The 13,832-nt window shown below is 40.6% G+C and overlaps 1 protein-coding gene across 2 annotated transcripts in view; it reads right to left on the bottom strand.

Moving 5' to 3' along the window:
* The window catches only part of LOC134441512 (b(0,+)-type amino acid transporter 1-like), a 50,334-nt gene that overhangs the window by 17,125 nt on the left and 19,377 nt on the right, over positions 1 to 13,832 (bottom strand). For both annotated transcript variants that reach the window (XM_063191864.1, XM_063191863.1), the window contains exon 11: positions 1,923 to 2,072. In XM_063191864.1, the coding sequence (XP_063047934.1) occupies positions 1,923 to 2,072 (150 nt within the window). The remainder of the gene's footprint in view (positions 1 to 1,922; positions 2,073 to 13,832) is intronic.

Raw genomic sequence — 13,832 nt, 5'->3', positions numbered from 1 at the left:
TTGCACTCACTCCTGACCTCCTGAAATCAGTAATGGCTGCAAGGTCACGGTACTGTGTCCATTTGGATGAACAGCGGAAGAAGAAGGAGAGAGAGGAGCAAGGCAGGAAAAGGGCAGACATGGAGGAGGAGCTGCATGACCTAAAAGTTAGGAGAGACAGTCTGCAGAACGTGGCGGAGAGCCTTGGGAAAGAGGCTGATGATTTGGCGGAGCAGGCGGAGGGAAAGGCTGGTAGCAAAATTGCCCAGCCCTGAGGAGGGCTGCAAAAGAGAAACTGTCCCAGCTGAAGTCTCTGGAGGAGGACATTGCCTCAAAAAGTGCACTGCTTAGAAGCATGTGAAACTAGAATTGCACTCAGACTCAAATGTTCTAACCAACATCTTCCTTGGCAGAGCTTTGTGCTCTATGTTACATCCCATGCTCATTTTCAGTCTTTCTAGCTCCTTTTCGTGGAGTTAGAACTGTTACACCTTATGTTCATTTTAAGTATTCCTGCCTCCTTTTTGTGGAGTTAAAACGGTTACACCTTGTGTTCATTTTAAGTATTTCTGCCTCCTTTTTGTTGAGTTAAAACTGTAGTGTCCCACAATTCATTTTGCCGTCACTAGGGGTCTCCAGATTTGTAGGCTTAGCAATGGTGAAGAATCTTCAAAAAAGTCCTGGTTCCGGTTTGTGATCTGGATCACCACCAGAATTTAATATCTTGTTCATTGAGTCATTCCCTACAGCTCCACAAAGTTTCAGCCAAATCTGTTAATAAGTTTGGCGGAGGTTATAATTGATGTATAATTGTTTCATTGACAAAAAATGTCAGTTGACCGCAATTTTGGCTTCATTTCCTTTTTTTAATACTCCGCGAAGGTCTAAAATTTAACCCATGATGGTCTAAAAATGTCTAAAATTGCACATGTTAAAACCTGCAGATACCCTGATGAAAAGGGATTAAAAGGGAGGTCATCTGTGTGTGTTTCAACCTTTCAGTATATTGACATTGTACATTTTGAGTCTGCATTTGGCTAAAATAGATGGGTGTGAGTTTTGAATGAAATCCTGTGGAGAGTATCATGATCTGCTTCTGTAGTCACAGTGCATGTTGACATGCATGCTTCTTTAGGTGTAATTCAGATTTCCAATGTTGACGGCATCCATACATCGCCAAACGATGTCAGTCCCACAACCATGCTTGACTAGCCAGATGATGCACTTTTTGTGTAAAACTCACTTGTTTACCACCACACATGCTTGACGCCATCTAAAGCAAATTTGTTTATCTTGGTCTCAAGAGAAAAAAAACAGACCAAGGATAAAAAGTGCATCATCTGGCTCGTCAAGCATGGTAGTGGGACTGACATCGTTTGGGGATGTATGAATGCCGTCAACATTGGAAATATGAATTACACCTAAAGAAGCATGCATGTCAACATGCACTGTGACTACAGAAGCAGATCATGATACTCTCCACAGGATTTCATTCAAAACTCACACCCATCTATTTTAGCCAGGTGCAGACACAAAATGTACAATTTCAATGTACTGAAAGGTTGAAACACACACCAATGACCTTTCAATCCCTTTTCATTTCGAAATGAAAAAAATGAATGTAGTTGCTGCCAAAGGTGGTTGTACAAAGTATTAAGCAAAGGCTGTGAATACTTTTGTAAATATGATTTCTTTGTTTTTTATTTTTTATAAATTTTCAAAACTGTCAAGACAACTTGTTTTTCTCATGGTCATAATGGAATAATTTGTGTGGTGAAGTGAAGCGCTGTGAGTACTTTTTGGATTGACTGTATACTGTATACACCCCCACCTCTTGGATCCTTTCTCAGAAGAGGTAATTACACTTCTCCCCATCCACCATCCCTCTGGCTGTTAGGCCGTGTGTGTGTGTGTGTGTGTGTGTGTGTGTGTGTGTTTGTTACCTTGACTGGTCTGTGCAGGTCTCTCTTGGTGTACCTCATGACTATGAGAGCGAGGGCTGTGAGTCCACAAAACAGCCACTGGGTGAAACTAAGAGAGTTTATCAGAGTGCTGATGTCCGCTGGGATGATGTATATGATACCTAGGACCCCCTACACACACACACACACACACACACACACACACACACACACACACACACACACGTACTATTGATGTCTATTGGGCGTATAGCTGTAGTATTAGTCAGACATGTTTATAGTAGTGTATGTTATTTTTGTTTTAATTGGCTAACTGTAGACTGTCAGAGACTATAATTGGTCCATTTTATTGAAGTTAGGTTGGTTTCATTTCCTCGGGAATCCCGAGATCCCGACTTTAAACTGCAACTATAGACTTTGACGCAATGTTGGGTCAGGATTTTTTATTGATCTCTTGCAGAAGTAGCAAAGCCCTAGATACTAGGGATGCAAATTATCGATTAATTTATTAATCATTAGTTGATAGCCTTATCGATCGACTTACGATTAATTGATAAGCGGCGTTTCCCCCCCGAAATCTCAATGTTTCTCGAAAAAAAACTAAGAAATCTAAAAATGTAATTCAATATTGAGATAAAATACTACATTTAAATTAATTCTATTTCAATTCTTTAATCCAAAGGTGATTTAAATATTCCCACTATTCACACCCCTCTTCACACACACTCTTCATGTACCCATTTCACCTGGTTCTCTTGACAGTTGAATTGTCGATTAATTGCGATTAATGTTTTTTAATCGATTAATGCATTGAAAGTCGATTAATCGTTTGCATCCCTACTAGAAACCCAAGCACACATCATTTTTAATGCAATTTACATCATGGCCATGACCGCTGCATGTGCTTCTGCTGAAACAACTTCAAGATGTACTTTAAGATTCTTTGGCGATGCATGCAATGTTGTATGATGCGTTTGGCATTATAATCACAATCAAAGAAAGACACCAGCAAACAAGTCCCTGAGTATTTAATTTCACAGAATGTAGCCCTGTTGTAGCAGTAAACAATAACAGAAGTGTGAAAAGTCTCTTGGCACAGTGATTGGCCCTGCCACATTGTTCCATGGTAGCAGCACCAGTGCTTTCAGCAAAGAACCCAGAAATGTCATCAGTGGCAAGATTTTTTCAGAGAAAATGAAGGCAGCATTTACGACGGAGTATTAGTGCCACATTTGAATTTTTTTTTTTTTAAATGATATCACAATTTTGACATATCTCACAATTGCTAGATATGATCTCACAATTGTGAGTTAATATCTCACAATTCTGAGATATATTGCGATCTGATTGGAATGAAGTGTATTACATTGACCTCGAACGTTCGAATACATGCCACGCGCGGCAGGGGCCGGGGTTAGTAACAGGCCGGGTTATATGGCTGAAACTGTGATAAACTTATAAAATTTACTTTTATTTCAAATTTACTTAAACTAAAATTTTAGTGTTTCTGAAAGTGCAGCGGGAAGCGACACTGTGCTTAATCTTGCGCTTATGGGCAGGTGCGTAACAGCAGCACTCTGACATGCTGTTGTCACCAGTTCACTTAAAACACCTCTCAAACAAGAAAGAAGACTGTGGATTAGAGTACAGACCCAGGATTGGTGGGAGAGAGTTGTTCTGCAGGAATTCAGCGACCAATGTGGCGTGAAAATGTTACGATAATCAGAGCTTCATTTGTTTAAATATGTGACTCGATTGCGTCACAAACAAGCAGGTGGAATAGAAAAAACCATAGCCGCCTGGAGGAGGTGATTGCTTTTGTTCACCATGAGCTTCAACAAACCGCACAGATGCAAGGCTAGGCTACAAGTGGTTGCATTTGAGGGCAGTTCAGATGGGCTTTGACGTTCCGCAAAACAGTACAATAGTAGTCTTCCATCCATAACATAAAGCGACTGAAGCCGTCAATGCATCTGTATGTTCCAACTGCCTCCTCCAGGCGGCTATGTTTTTTTCTCCGAAACAGGCCAAGTCTCTTGCAGTGCCTCAGAGTCCGAATGCTCATGACGATGTGGCGATTCTGGGCAAGACAATGAGTAGCCCATCTCATTGTTTGAAAAGTATAACTTGATGAGTTCGTCCGTACCAGCCATTTCATTCATGCCGAAATGCGCCTGGGCAATCTATCTCAGAATTGTGAGATATTAACTCACAATTGTGTGATAGTATCTCAGATTTGTGAGATTGTAAGTCAGAATTGCGAGTAGTAAGTCAGAATTCTGAGCTAGCATCTCAGAATTGTGAGATCCTATCTAGCAATTATGAGATAATATCTCAAAATTGTGACGTAATTTTTTTATTATTATTTCAAATGTGGCACTAATACTCCGTTGTAGCATTAGTATAACATGCGGTGTCACTTGTGTTGTGAGCAGTGTTTAAATTGGCTTTCGGGAGGTGGGGGAGCCCTTCACTCGCGGTCAAAATAGCTTCTTTTTTTCTTTTTTTTTTAACATCGCCCCATCAGGCAAATACATGTATTCTATGAAGTTATTGCCTACAATTAATATCATACAGAAATCAATGTATTACTCATTTATAAGAAAAACAGCAAAGTATCCTCATTCCTTCTTCATTGTATTAGGTTGCTAAAAAAAATAGGTAAACAGTTAGACCAGTATCGCACCTGATGTATTTATGTAGCATACTTTTTAATATTCTCTCCTGTCAGTTGGCAACAGCATGCTGTTAGACTGTCAGTACTGGGACAAAAAAGTTTTAGTTCTGACCACAGTCACTGCACATCAAGCTACAAATGCAGGGGTGATAGCAGTCCGGCGCCGCGCCGGAAATCCGGCGTAGCGTGGCTGTAGAAAAAAATAATAATAATAATTTCCCCAATATTAATAAAATAATAAACTATCGCGTAGGCCTTCATTAATGTATGGTGAAAATAAATGAGCGCGCAACAGCCTGTTGTAAGAGACGCGAAAGGAACCCAAATGAGCAGCAGCCCATAATTGTATCATCCCGACATCTTACTGAAAAATGTATTGTTACGTCTTGCTCTTGAGTCACTCACCACAGCACTGGCGGCAGTCTTCTAGTTCTAGTGAAAGGAGAAGTAGATTGGCTGTCAGTATGCACAGTAAAGAGAGTTCTAGGCCCCTACTGGTTACCCTTCTCAGATATTTTCACTGTCGACGGAGGCAAATCCAAAAATGGCATCTCGTTATACTGAAGAAACGGAAGAAAGTACTATAGGCCAAGTCTAGACCATTTGGATTCCGATAAAAATTAGCAACTATTGTTAGCACAAATCCACATGGCTTGCTAGTTGTGATGGGTGTGTTGAACCGTGTGGATGTCAGTGGAATACTAGTGAAATTCTGTGATCAAGAAAAACGTTTGAAGGTAAGGCCATTTAGTTATTAATTTGCCCACTGTGGCATGTTGGCTTGGGCCCGAATGATTTTGCCTTGCGCAGGTTACTCCAAAAACCTGACCATAAACGGCTTATTGATGCGCATAAACGGGCTCAGTGAGAGTATATGTTTGAAATAGGTTCGTCTATTTTCCTCATTTATGTGCGCTAAATGACTGCGCAATGTTGACAAACTTTGATGGAGATAGAGTTCTTTCAAAAAAGTCTGTATGCTCAAAACGGTAGGCTATGCTATGCCCGTCATGATACTTTTTTTCTAGGTGTAGTGCGTAAATGTGGTCTGCATTGGAATAGCGGCTACCATTGCGACATGTCCAAATGACAATGGAATGCTTGGATCGCTAATGTTTGGCAAGCCTAGTTAGCCTACACCCCTTGTAGGCTAGTGTGAGCTGAGTTCGTGGATTTTGGTCTACTGTTGATTGAGGGATGGTGTTTTGCGTCCATTCCTGACAAACCACGTGTCAAACTGATTTCAGGGAGATGTTTATATTAGTTATGCTGACTAAACCAACGCGCTCTGTGAAAACCCCCAAACAGCCTCGCACAGGTTCACACAGCCTTTCTCTCTCGCGCGCTCCCTGTCGTAGCCCTTCTGCGTAATCGAATCCAGTTATTCCACGCACGATGCACAGGTTGTATTGTCTGCACGCTCTGGGCTACTTAATCCCTACTCTCGGGCAGGGTGCAATTATCAATATCAACTCTCATGAACTTCAAATACTTGGCTTGCGTTCATGTGGCCACCACGGTGTCACCTAGACATGCAGTGAATGTTCATCTTATCTTCACGCCCTGTGCTATTTTCATGTAGCTTAATGCGGTCCTGACTTTGTTTTTGTTGCTTTCTGTTATCTTTTCAACTCGTACATTGTAATGGGCGTGTGTACACGCGAGTGATTTTCATGTATTTTAATTGACTACAACCCAATGCGAAAGTCGCGCAGTAGTCACACAGGCTATATATACTGTCCTGTCCGTAATAACCACTGGTTCTGTCATCCGTGGAGTCGAAATATGCGATGTGAACGTGGGCCTGCATGTAGCCAATCATGCGCTTGTGCCCTAAATATCATGTACCGGTAATTAAAGGGCGTTTCCCTACAACGGAAAGCCAGGGGTTATAGCACAGCCTTAAAACAATCTGTGGTTATAGGTAGACCATGGGGCCACGAGTAGGCTATCTAAACGTATGTCCAGTAGCCTATACAAGTTATATGAGCAATGTCCCAATGAAAATGAAACTTATCAGCTTGCAGCAAATGTCATGTCATTTAAAAGTATTGCTCAATTATTTGGTAATCACCTCCTCTATTTTGGACAGAGTGTAGTTACTGTACTTTGGAGTAGTATTGCCTCCTACTGACCTGTCTTGGTATGGCTGCTACATATGTAGCTTTCAGTTAATTCAATGTGGTAAAAAATATGCACCATGTTTTCAGAAATGCATTCTGGTGTTGAAATGTTGCATTGGTTCAATACCCACCTCAATAACTTTAGTGCAACATCACAAGCCTAGAATGCATTTCTAACTGCATACGTTGGTATTCGTTTTTACAGCTAGAATTGAACGTGGTGGTCAGTTTCTTTCAGCCAAGTGCTGTAGCCTACCAACAGGGAAATGATCTGTGTTTTCGTGAATAACACTATAGAAATAATGCAAAAATGAAAACATTATCTTAAATGTTTGAATAATGTGTTTGAATAATAATAAGGCCTACATTACGTCTCATATGCAGTATGTCCCGTCGTCCCCCGGCCCCCCCTCCCCGACCAGGAAAAAAGTTCAGGCTCAGGATTTTTTTTCACTATCACCCCTGCAAAGGTGTAAGACATTGTAAATAAAACACCACATCAGAAGCCTATTAAGAATTCATATTAGGCCACTGATGTGAATAACAATTTGTTTTAAAAGATCACAAGTTTAATTTTAAGTCTCATCTAATGTCATGGGTTTAGCATGCATTTATTAGCACGTTTTATGCTTAATAAGTAACAAAGTTAAAAGAATAAAAATCAGGGTTCCCACTCTAATTCAACTATAAAATTCCATGATTTTCCATGACTTTCCAGACCCAAAAAAAAAGAATTTCCATGACCACTTCCGGAAAAAGAAATGACTTAAGATTATCTTCACCGCCAGACTTAAGTGGGCTCATTGCACATTAAAGCACGATTGCACATGTTGCACATTAAAGCACGAAACCAAAAGGTCTCTGGCGAAGCGTTGTAGAAGGCTATAACCAGTGAGAAACAATGTTATACACGAAACAAAAAAACTTTTTCTTCTACTCAAATGTTAAGAAAACTCCATGATATTCCATGACTGCATGCAAAATGGCAAAATTCCATGACTGGAAAAAGTTTCATGAAATTCCATGATATTCCAGAAATTCCATGACCCGTGGGGACCCTCAAAAATGCATGCTTAGGCTATGCTGTTCTCTTACATGGAGAGAAAGTGTGCACTGTCACTTTAACCCTATTCAGACTGGGCTTTTTTGGCATTCCTGCCACCCCCCCTGTGCTACATGGATGTATTGACTTTCACTAGCTTAGCGACATACTCCCTCTTTTAACTTGTCATAAAGCAAGACAACTCTTCACATGAAAAATAAGACACTTTACCACCTTTATAAACCCCAGCCAACGCTTTTAACTGTATTAAGCCCCAAAATAGTGGCATACCCCTTTAAGTCGTTAAGGAATTATACAACATCAAAGTTGGTGCGGGCACTTTTAGCCCCCCCCCCAGTCTGGATAGTGTTAAATCAGGCGGAGTCTGCGGAGAATCTTCTGACTCGGGCAAGTCTTTTCTTCACAGATTATTCCTTGGCTGACTGATTATTAGGAACATTCTTATTTCAGTAGTAAAGCTCTAGGCCTAGTTAGTTCCGTATCTCGTTCCGTGCATATGTTTTAATTGCAACCTAAGACCGAGGAACTCATTTTCCATATGCTTACAAAACCTTCCACCAACTCAGCTACATGCTTTCGCCCTGAAGTAGGCTACGGTCCCTCTCTGCCTTTCCATGATAATAATAACACTTCAGTCGCGTCAAGTATATGCTTTTTTTGCCGAATAACTTTGCAATAACTTTGGCAAAAGGCGGCAATAGATTGGAGCTTGTTGCAGCTAATTTCTTGCGCGAGAGAGACGGTGCACTGTTCTACACGCAAAGCTAGGATGAACACGCAGGCATCCCTGTCATTTGCTTACTCTCTTAAAACTTAAAATACGTTCCTGGCATTTTTAAGCCCTCATAAAAGTATCCTACAATCAAATGGCTGCACATTCTGACAGAACGATGGACGGAAATCCCAAACTTGATCGTGAATTCCCCCCCATTAACAACTGCTGTTTAAGTAGACAGACACCACGCTATTCTGCATGGCTGTTTGGTTAACTTCGCCTGCACCAGTGAAACAAATGAAATGACAGCTTCCTCCATTTAGTAAAAGGCATTGTATCTAGCCTAGAGTAGGCCTACTAACTTTGCACATTGAACATGAAAGCATGAGGACAGGCTGAAAGTAGTGACAAACTCGATGCGTAGTTCTGGCCGCGAGAAAAGGCAAGCGCTCCGCTCAACTGTTGCAACGTTGCAAGATTGTCTGCTACAAACTCAAATTGTGGTGTCTCGCAGCACATGTGCAGAATGCAGATGCATAATAACTCAAATAATGTGGGAATCCCTTAATCTAATGTTATGTTGCTATCGTTGGAGAATATTCATAATAATTAGGGGTGGGCAAACTTGAAAATCTTTCATCGCATTAACTCAATGACGTTCTGTGATTAATCGCATAGCGCGCGGAACCCAAATATGAATTCACAAGCCGCTTCAAAAGCGCCAATATATTTCAAAATGTCAGATTACCAAATCACTGATTACACCGTAATTATCATATATCACAGACGACCACAGAACAGAAAGAAATGGAATCTTTGCAGTTTTTTTAACAGGCTATCTACATTGACATTTTCTAAGATGAAGTAGACAATCATAATCATAATTTGCATATGTAGGCTACCGTAACCTGTGTAATAGGCCTATATCTATCTTTCAAAATAGAAATGAGCCTATTTGCCAATCTAGGCCTACATATCACACTAAGTTATAAAGCATGCCCATAACTAATGAAACACATTATTGTAGAGGAGAGGGTTTTTTTTGCATACAATTAGGCCTACTAGGCTATTTAAGATTAGAGTATCACCATTATTGCATACAATTATTAAACTATAGGCTATTTAGATTGAACTGAAGCTGAAATATTAGAAACTCAAATTAGGATAGTCTACATGGGCCTACAAGAAACAAAACTTGTCACTTGAAATGAATTAGGCAAGCAGACGTGTCTGAAATGCCCCTCCTTCCCTCTCTGTCAAGAGCGTGGAGTAGCCTAGAACTCTACCGTCCACTCTCCGTCCTCATCTGTCGCTATTATTTTGGTGTTGCAGCGACTAGAAACTAATTGACTGACTGCTGGCAGTAATTAGGCTACAACTTTCAAATCAATAATGTTGGCATGACAAAACAATAACATAAACGTTGACAACGTGAGGTTGCTGATGTCAGGTGAACTTTTGGGCACGGCGAAATCATACTATGTTGGTGCCGATATGAATGCTGAATGTAACTTTGTGAGGCGCAGAAGTTAAACGCAATTAGACTTCGGCTTAAGATGCATTCTTTTACCGCAGATTTTTCAACTGTGCCTCTTCTGCTAGCCTACCATGCATGCGCAACGGGGTGTTTCTCCAACTAGGGTACATATTGACCTGTGCATTTTCAGGAATTTTAGAAACATGTTTGGATGAAACTATTGGTATACTTTGTATTCACAATCTGTCTACATACCTGCTAAGATGTTGGCAGTGATAAATTCATAGAATTAATATTATATTTTAGGCATTTTTTTCAGGCCAGGCAAAGAAATTGTCATTTCCATCACCAACCAAAAATGTGTTTTTAAGAAAAAATGAATTAAGATTATTTTTTCCCTAAACAGATTTCATATACAAGCACACTGGCATCTATTCAAATCTTACATTTATATATATTTCAAAAATGGCAGTTAAAAGATTTTATTATATTTACTCAATGTGGCGCACATTATTAGGTTACTGAAACATATACTTTAGCATTATATATATTTTAAATTGAATATAATTAAATCCATACACCTTTACCCCACCATCAGGCATACAGCTATCTGCATAACAATAATTATTGAATAAAATGTACTTCTAAAATGTATTTTTATGTTAAATATGTGTGGTTGTGGAAATGACATATGGTAGTGGAATAGACGGGGCAGTTGTGGAAATGAACATTACTGCATTTATTGTTATTTTTCTCACAGAACAACAATTTTTACTTTGTGGAAAAATGTATGTATGAACATATTAAATGAACATAATGATATTACATACCATTTTTTTTAGCAATTTAGATAGGCTTGTAGTCTACACAGTATTTCATACATAAGACACTTTAATCAGATAGGCCCTACAGACAATAAAGCACAGGCTTTGAAAATATAACACTACTCTATCAGGTAAAAATATATATAATACATCCATGAGGCCATTGCCATTTTATTTTCATTTTTACACTATATGAGCCAAAATATGCAATTTGTGTGCAAGCAAGCAACAGGCAAAACTACAAAAGGCCAAGCTACACCATGCAATTGCTTTGAACTGATCTGAATCTCTCAGCTGAAATGGTAACGAACAGAAGAACAAAACAATGTTAAAATGTTTACATTTCATTAAAAATCTCCTTCCAAATGGAAGGTTCCAGCATCATGTGCCTCTTTGTTACAGGCACTGGCTCTGGAACCATCCTAATTAGGTCCTCTGGCCGATACCAGATGACATCATCGCGCATTGGCCAGAAAAACCTGTTAATGCCAACACGGCTCATGGTCTTAACCAGCAAACAGCTGTCAGAGCCCACGTCTATTACAATCCCAGGATACGGATCCCCAATCATACTTGACGATGCACCATCTCCCAACCAGGCCCGTGTGCACATTTGGGATGGGCTGGCTGCCAGATGTACTTGGGCCTGATGAAGGCAAAGACATCTGTACTTTTTTTAGACCGCAACACTGGCACGTGTTTGGCTCCTGGCAGAAACAGCTTAGAACTCGCCAAGCTATCTCTCCTGGTTCTGTGGATACAATCTGAAAGAAAAAGAACAATCAAAACTTGGATGCTGTCATGGGAATATCACAAGTGTTACAGTTATAGTTACAGTTAGCAAGCTGACACTTTTATGCAAAAGTGAATTATTACAGGGAATTTATTTCTCCTTGCAGCCTTGGTGATTAGGTGTGTGTGTGTGTGTGTGTGTGTGTGTGTGTGTGTGTGTGTGTGTGTGTGCGTGTGTCTGTGTGCGTGTGTCTGTGTGCGTGTGTCTGTGTGTGTCTGTGTGTGTCTGTGTGTGTTTGCGCACACATACCTGGTGTATAGCCATTGTCCCTTTGATGGTCTCAAGGCGATCAGGCAGGACACCATCCATCTCCTGGACTTCTTCCTCACTGACGTACATCAGTTTGATGGACGAGGGCTGGTTCATCAACTGCTCATAGACCATTTTGGCATTGGGCAGGTCAATTCCCTTTGCGACGATGGCATCCGCCTGTCGTTTGACTGCAGCACCGACTCCATCTGCTGGGCCTTTTCCATGTCCTGCTTCCAGGAAATTCCATGTGACCCTACTGAATCCCATCTCATAAGGGATCTGGCTTAAAAAGAAAAAGTTCTTTTTTGATCTATATTGGGTCGTAGGGCCATCGCTGATAACATGTAAAGTGGTCGCCTCCATGTGCTTTTCTTTTAGGTATGCAAGTACCTTTTTCAGATGTGCCCAAATGGCAGCCGGGTCGTGGCGCATGCATGCACTCAATGTACACAGAGACACCACACCATCCGCGGTGTGTGCAACAGCGGTGTGGAGGGTCGTCTGCTTATGAGAATCTCCATAGAATGTGGACTGTACCTCTTCTCCATATTTGCACACATAGTTCTCTGCGAAATCTATATGAAGGACAATGTTCTGTCCATTCCGCTTATCCTTGAGAGCAGTAAGGGAGGCATGTTGATGGCAAATGTTGTGGACATGCCTCGCCATCTTCGCCTTCAGGGTGGTGCTGAAGTCCTCCAATAGTGTTTTCAGGGTCCCATGGACCTTCTCCTTGGTTGTCAAATGAACTTTTATTGTCTCCTTTGTTCCGTCTTGTTTTTTTTTCTCCCTCTCCTCCACAACACTTTTCCACTGAAACCAAACTGTTCCCTCTGCTGAATCATAGGCAGATGTTGCAAGCTGCCTTTCTTTGCATTTTTCACATTCTCTGTACATGCACTCTTTTGTTGGACTTGCACATGTTATTGATAGAATTAGATCAGTAAGCTTTGAAGTTTGAATTACCTTGTGGTAGAATAGTCGATTGGCCATGAATTGCATGTTGGAATGTAGCTTGCACATGCACGTCTCGCGATCTTTAATGCTTGGTTTCACAATCCAAAAGGGCCGCTGTCTACAAAACTCTGCATAGGATATTTTCACATTAGGGTAAGCCTGCCTGAACTTTGCATGCAAGGCACTCAACGAGTCAATGAGGAAGCGCTTTTGTTTTTTTTCCCTCTTCCTTGTAATTGTCTCCTTTTTTCCCGTGGTTGCCCTGCTGTTGCTGTCTCTCTCCAAAAATTCTTCAATCATCTTTCTCACGTCTTGGCCAATTTTGTTTTGTTGTTTTTTTCGTGTATACTCCAATTTGTTTGTCCTCATCACATTTGCCCGCTGAAGTTTTGAGGAAAAGCCAAATTCCTTCTTCAACATGGAAGCTACACGGTACTTTTTAACAATTCTCCCAGCCACAATTTTTGAAATAATTTGGCGACCCTTGCGACTGCCTGTGTCATATTTTGCCTTTATTTCTGAAATAATGCTGTTGTGAAATAACAGCGTTCTTCTTAATTGTTTTGGACCTTGCTTCAGCTGTTGTTTAGTTTTGATTTTGGGGTTTCCACTTTGGGCGTTCCATTTTGTTCCATTTTATTTTGGAGGACGATGACATCTTTTCTTGTATTTTTCTACTCGTCTAAGGGCTTTTCTCCAATTTTGCTTTTGCTTCATTAAGATCATTGTCTTTGCACCTTGATTGTCTGGTCCTCCTCTTCCTCTTTTTCTTCTGTGTCTCTGGCTGACAGGGTCGCTCGGGTGCTGTTGTTGCTGCTGGTGACGCTGTTGGTGTTGATGATGCTGTTTCAAGGACCTCTTTCAGCCTGTCTCTTCTATTTCTTTGCGTGATTCGCCATTGTCTTCTTAGTTTTCTTTGCTCTCTTTTAGGTAATTCCTGTACTTGCTTCACTATCCCTTTCTCTTTTTTCCTTTGGTATCTTTCTCTGTCTTTTCTCAAGAACTCTGCGTATTTAACAGGGTCGGATTTTATTCTATCCCTGTACGATC

This window comes from Engraulis encrasicolus, chromosome 24 (genome assembly GCF_034702125.1).
Source record: "Engraulis encrasicolus isolate BLACKSEA-1 chromosome 24, IST_EnEncr_1.0, whole genome shotgun sequence".
NCBI lineage: Eukaryota > Metazoa > Chordata > Actinopteri > Clupeiformes > Engraulidae > Engraulis > Engraulis encrasicolus.
The sequence above is the reverse complement of the archived record's forward strand: the minus strand, read 5'-3'. Positions and strand labels throughout refer to the sequence as shown.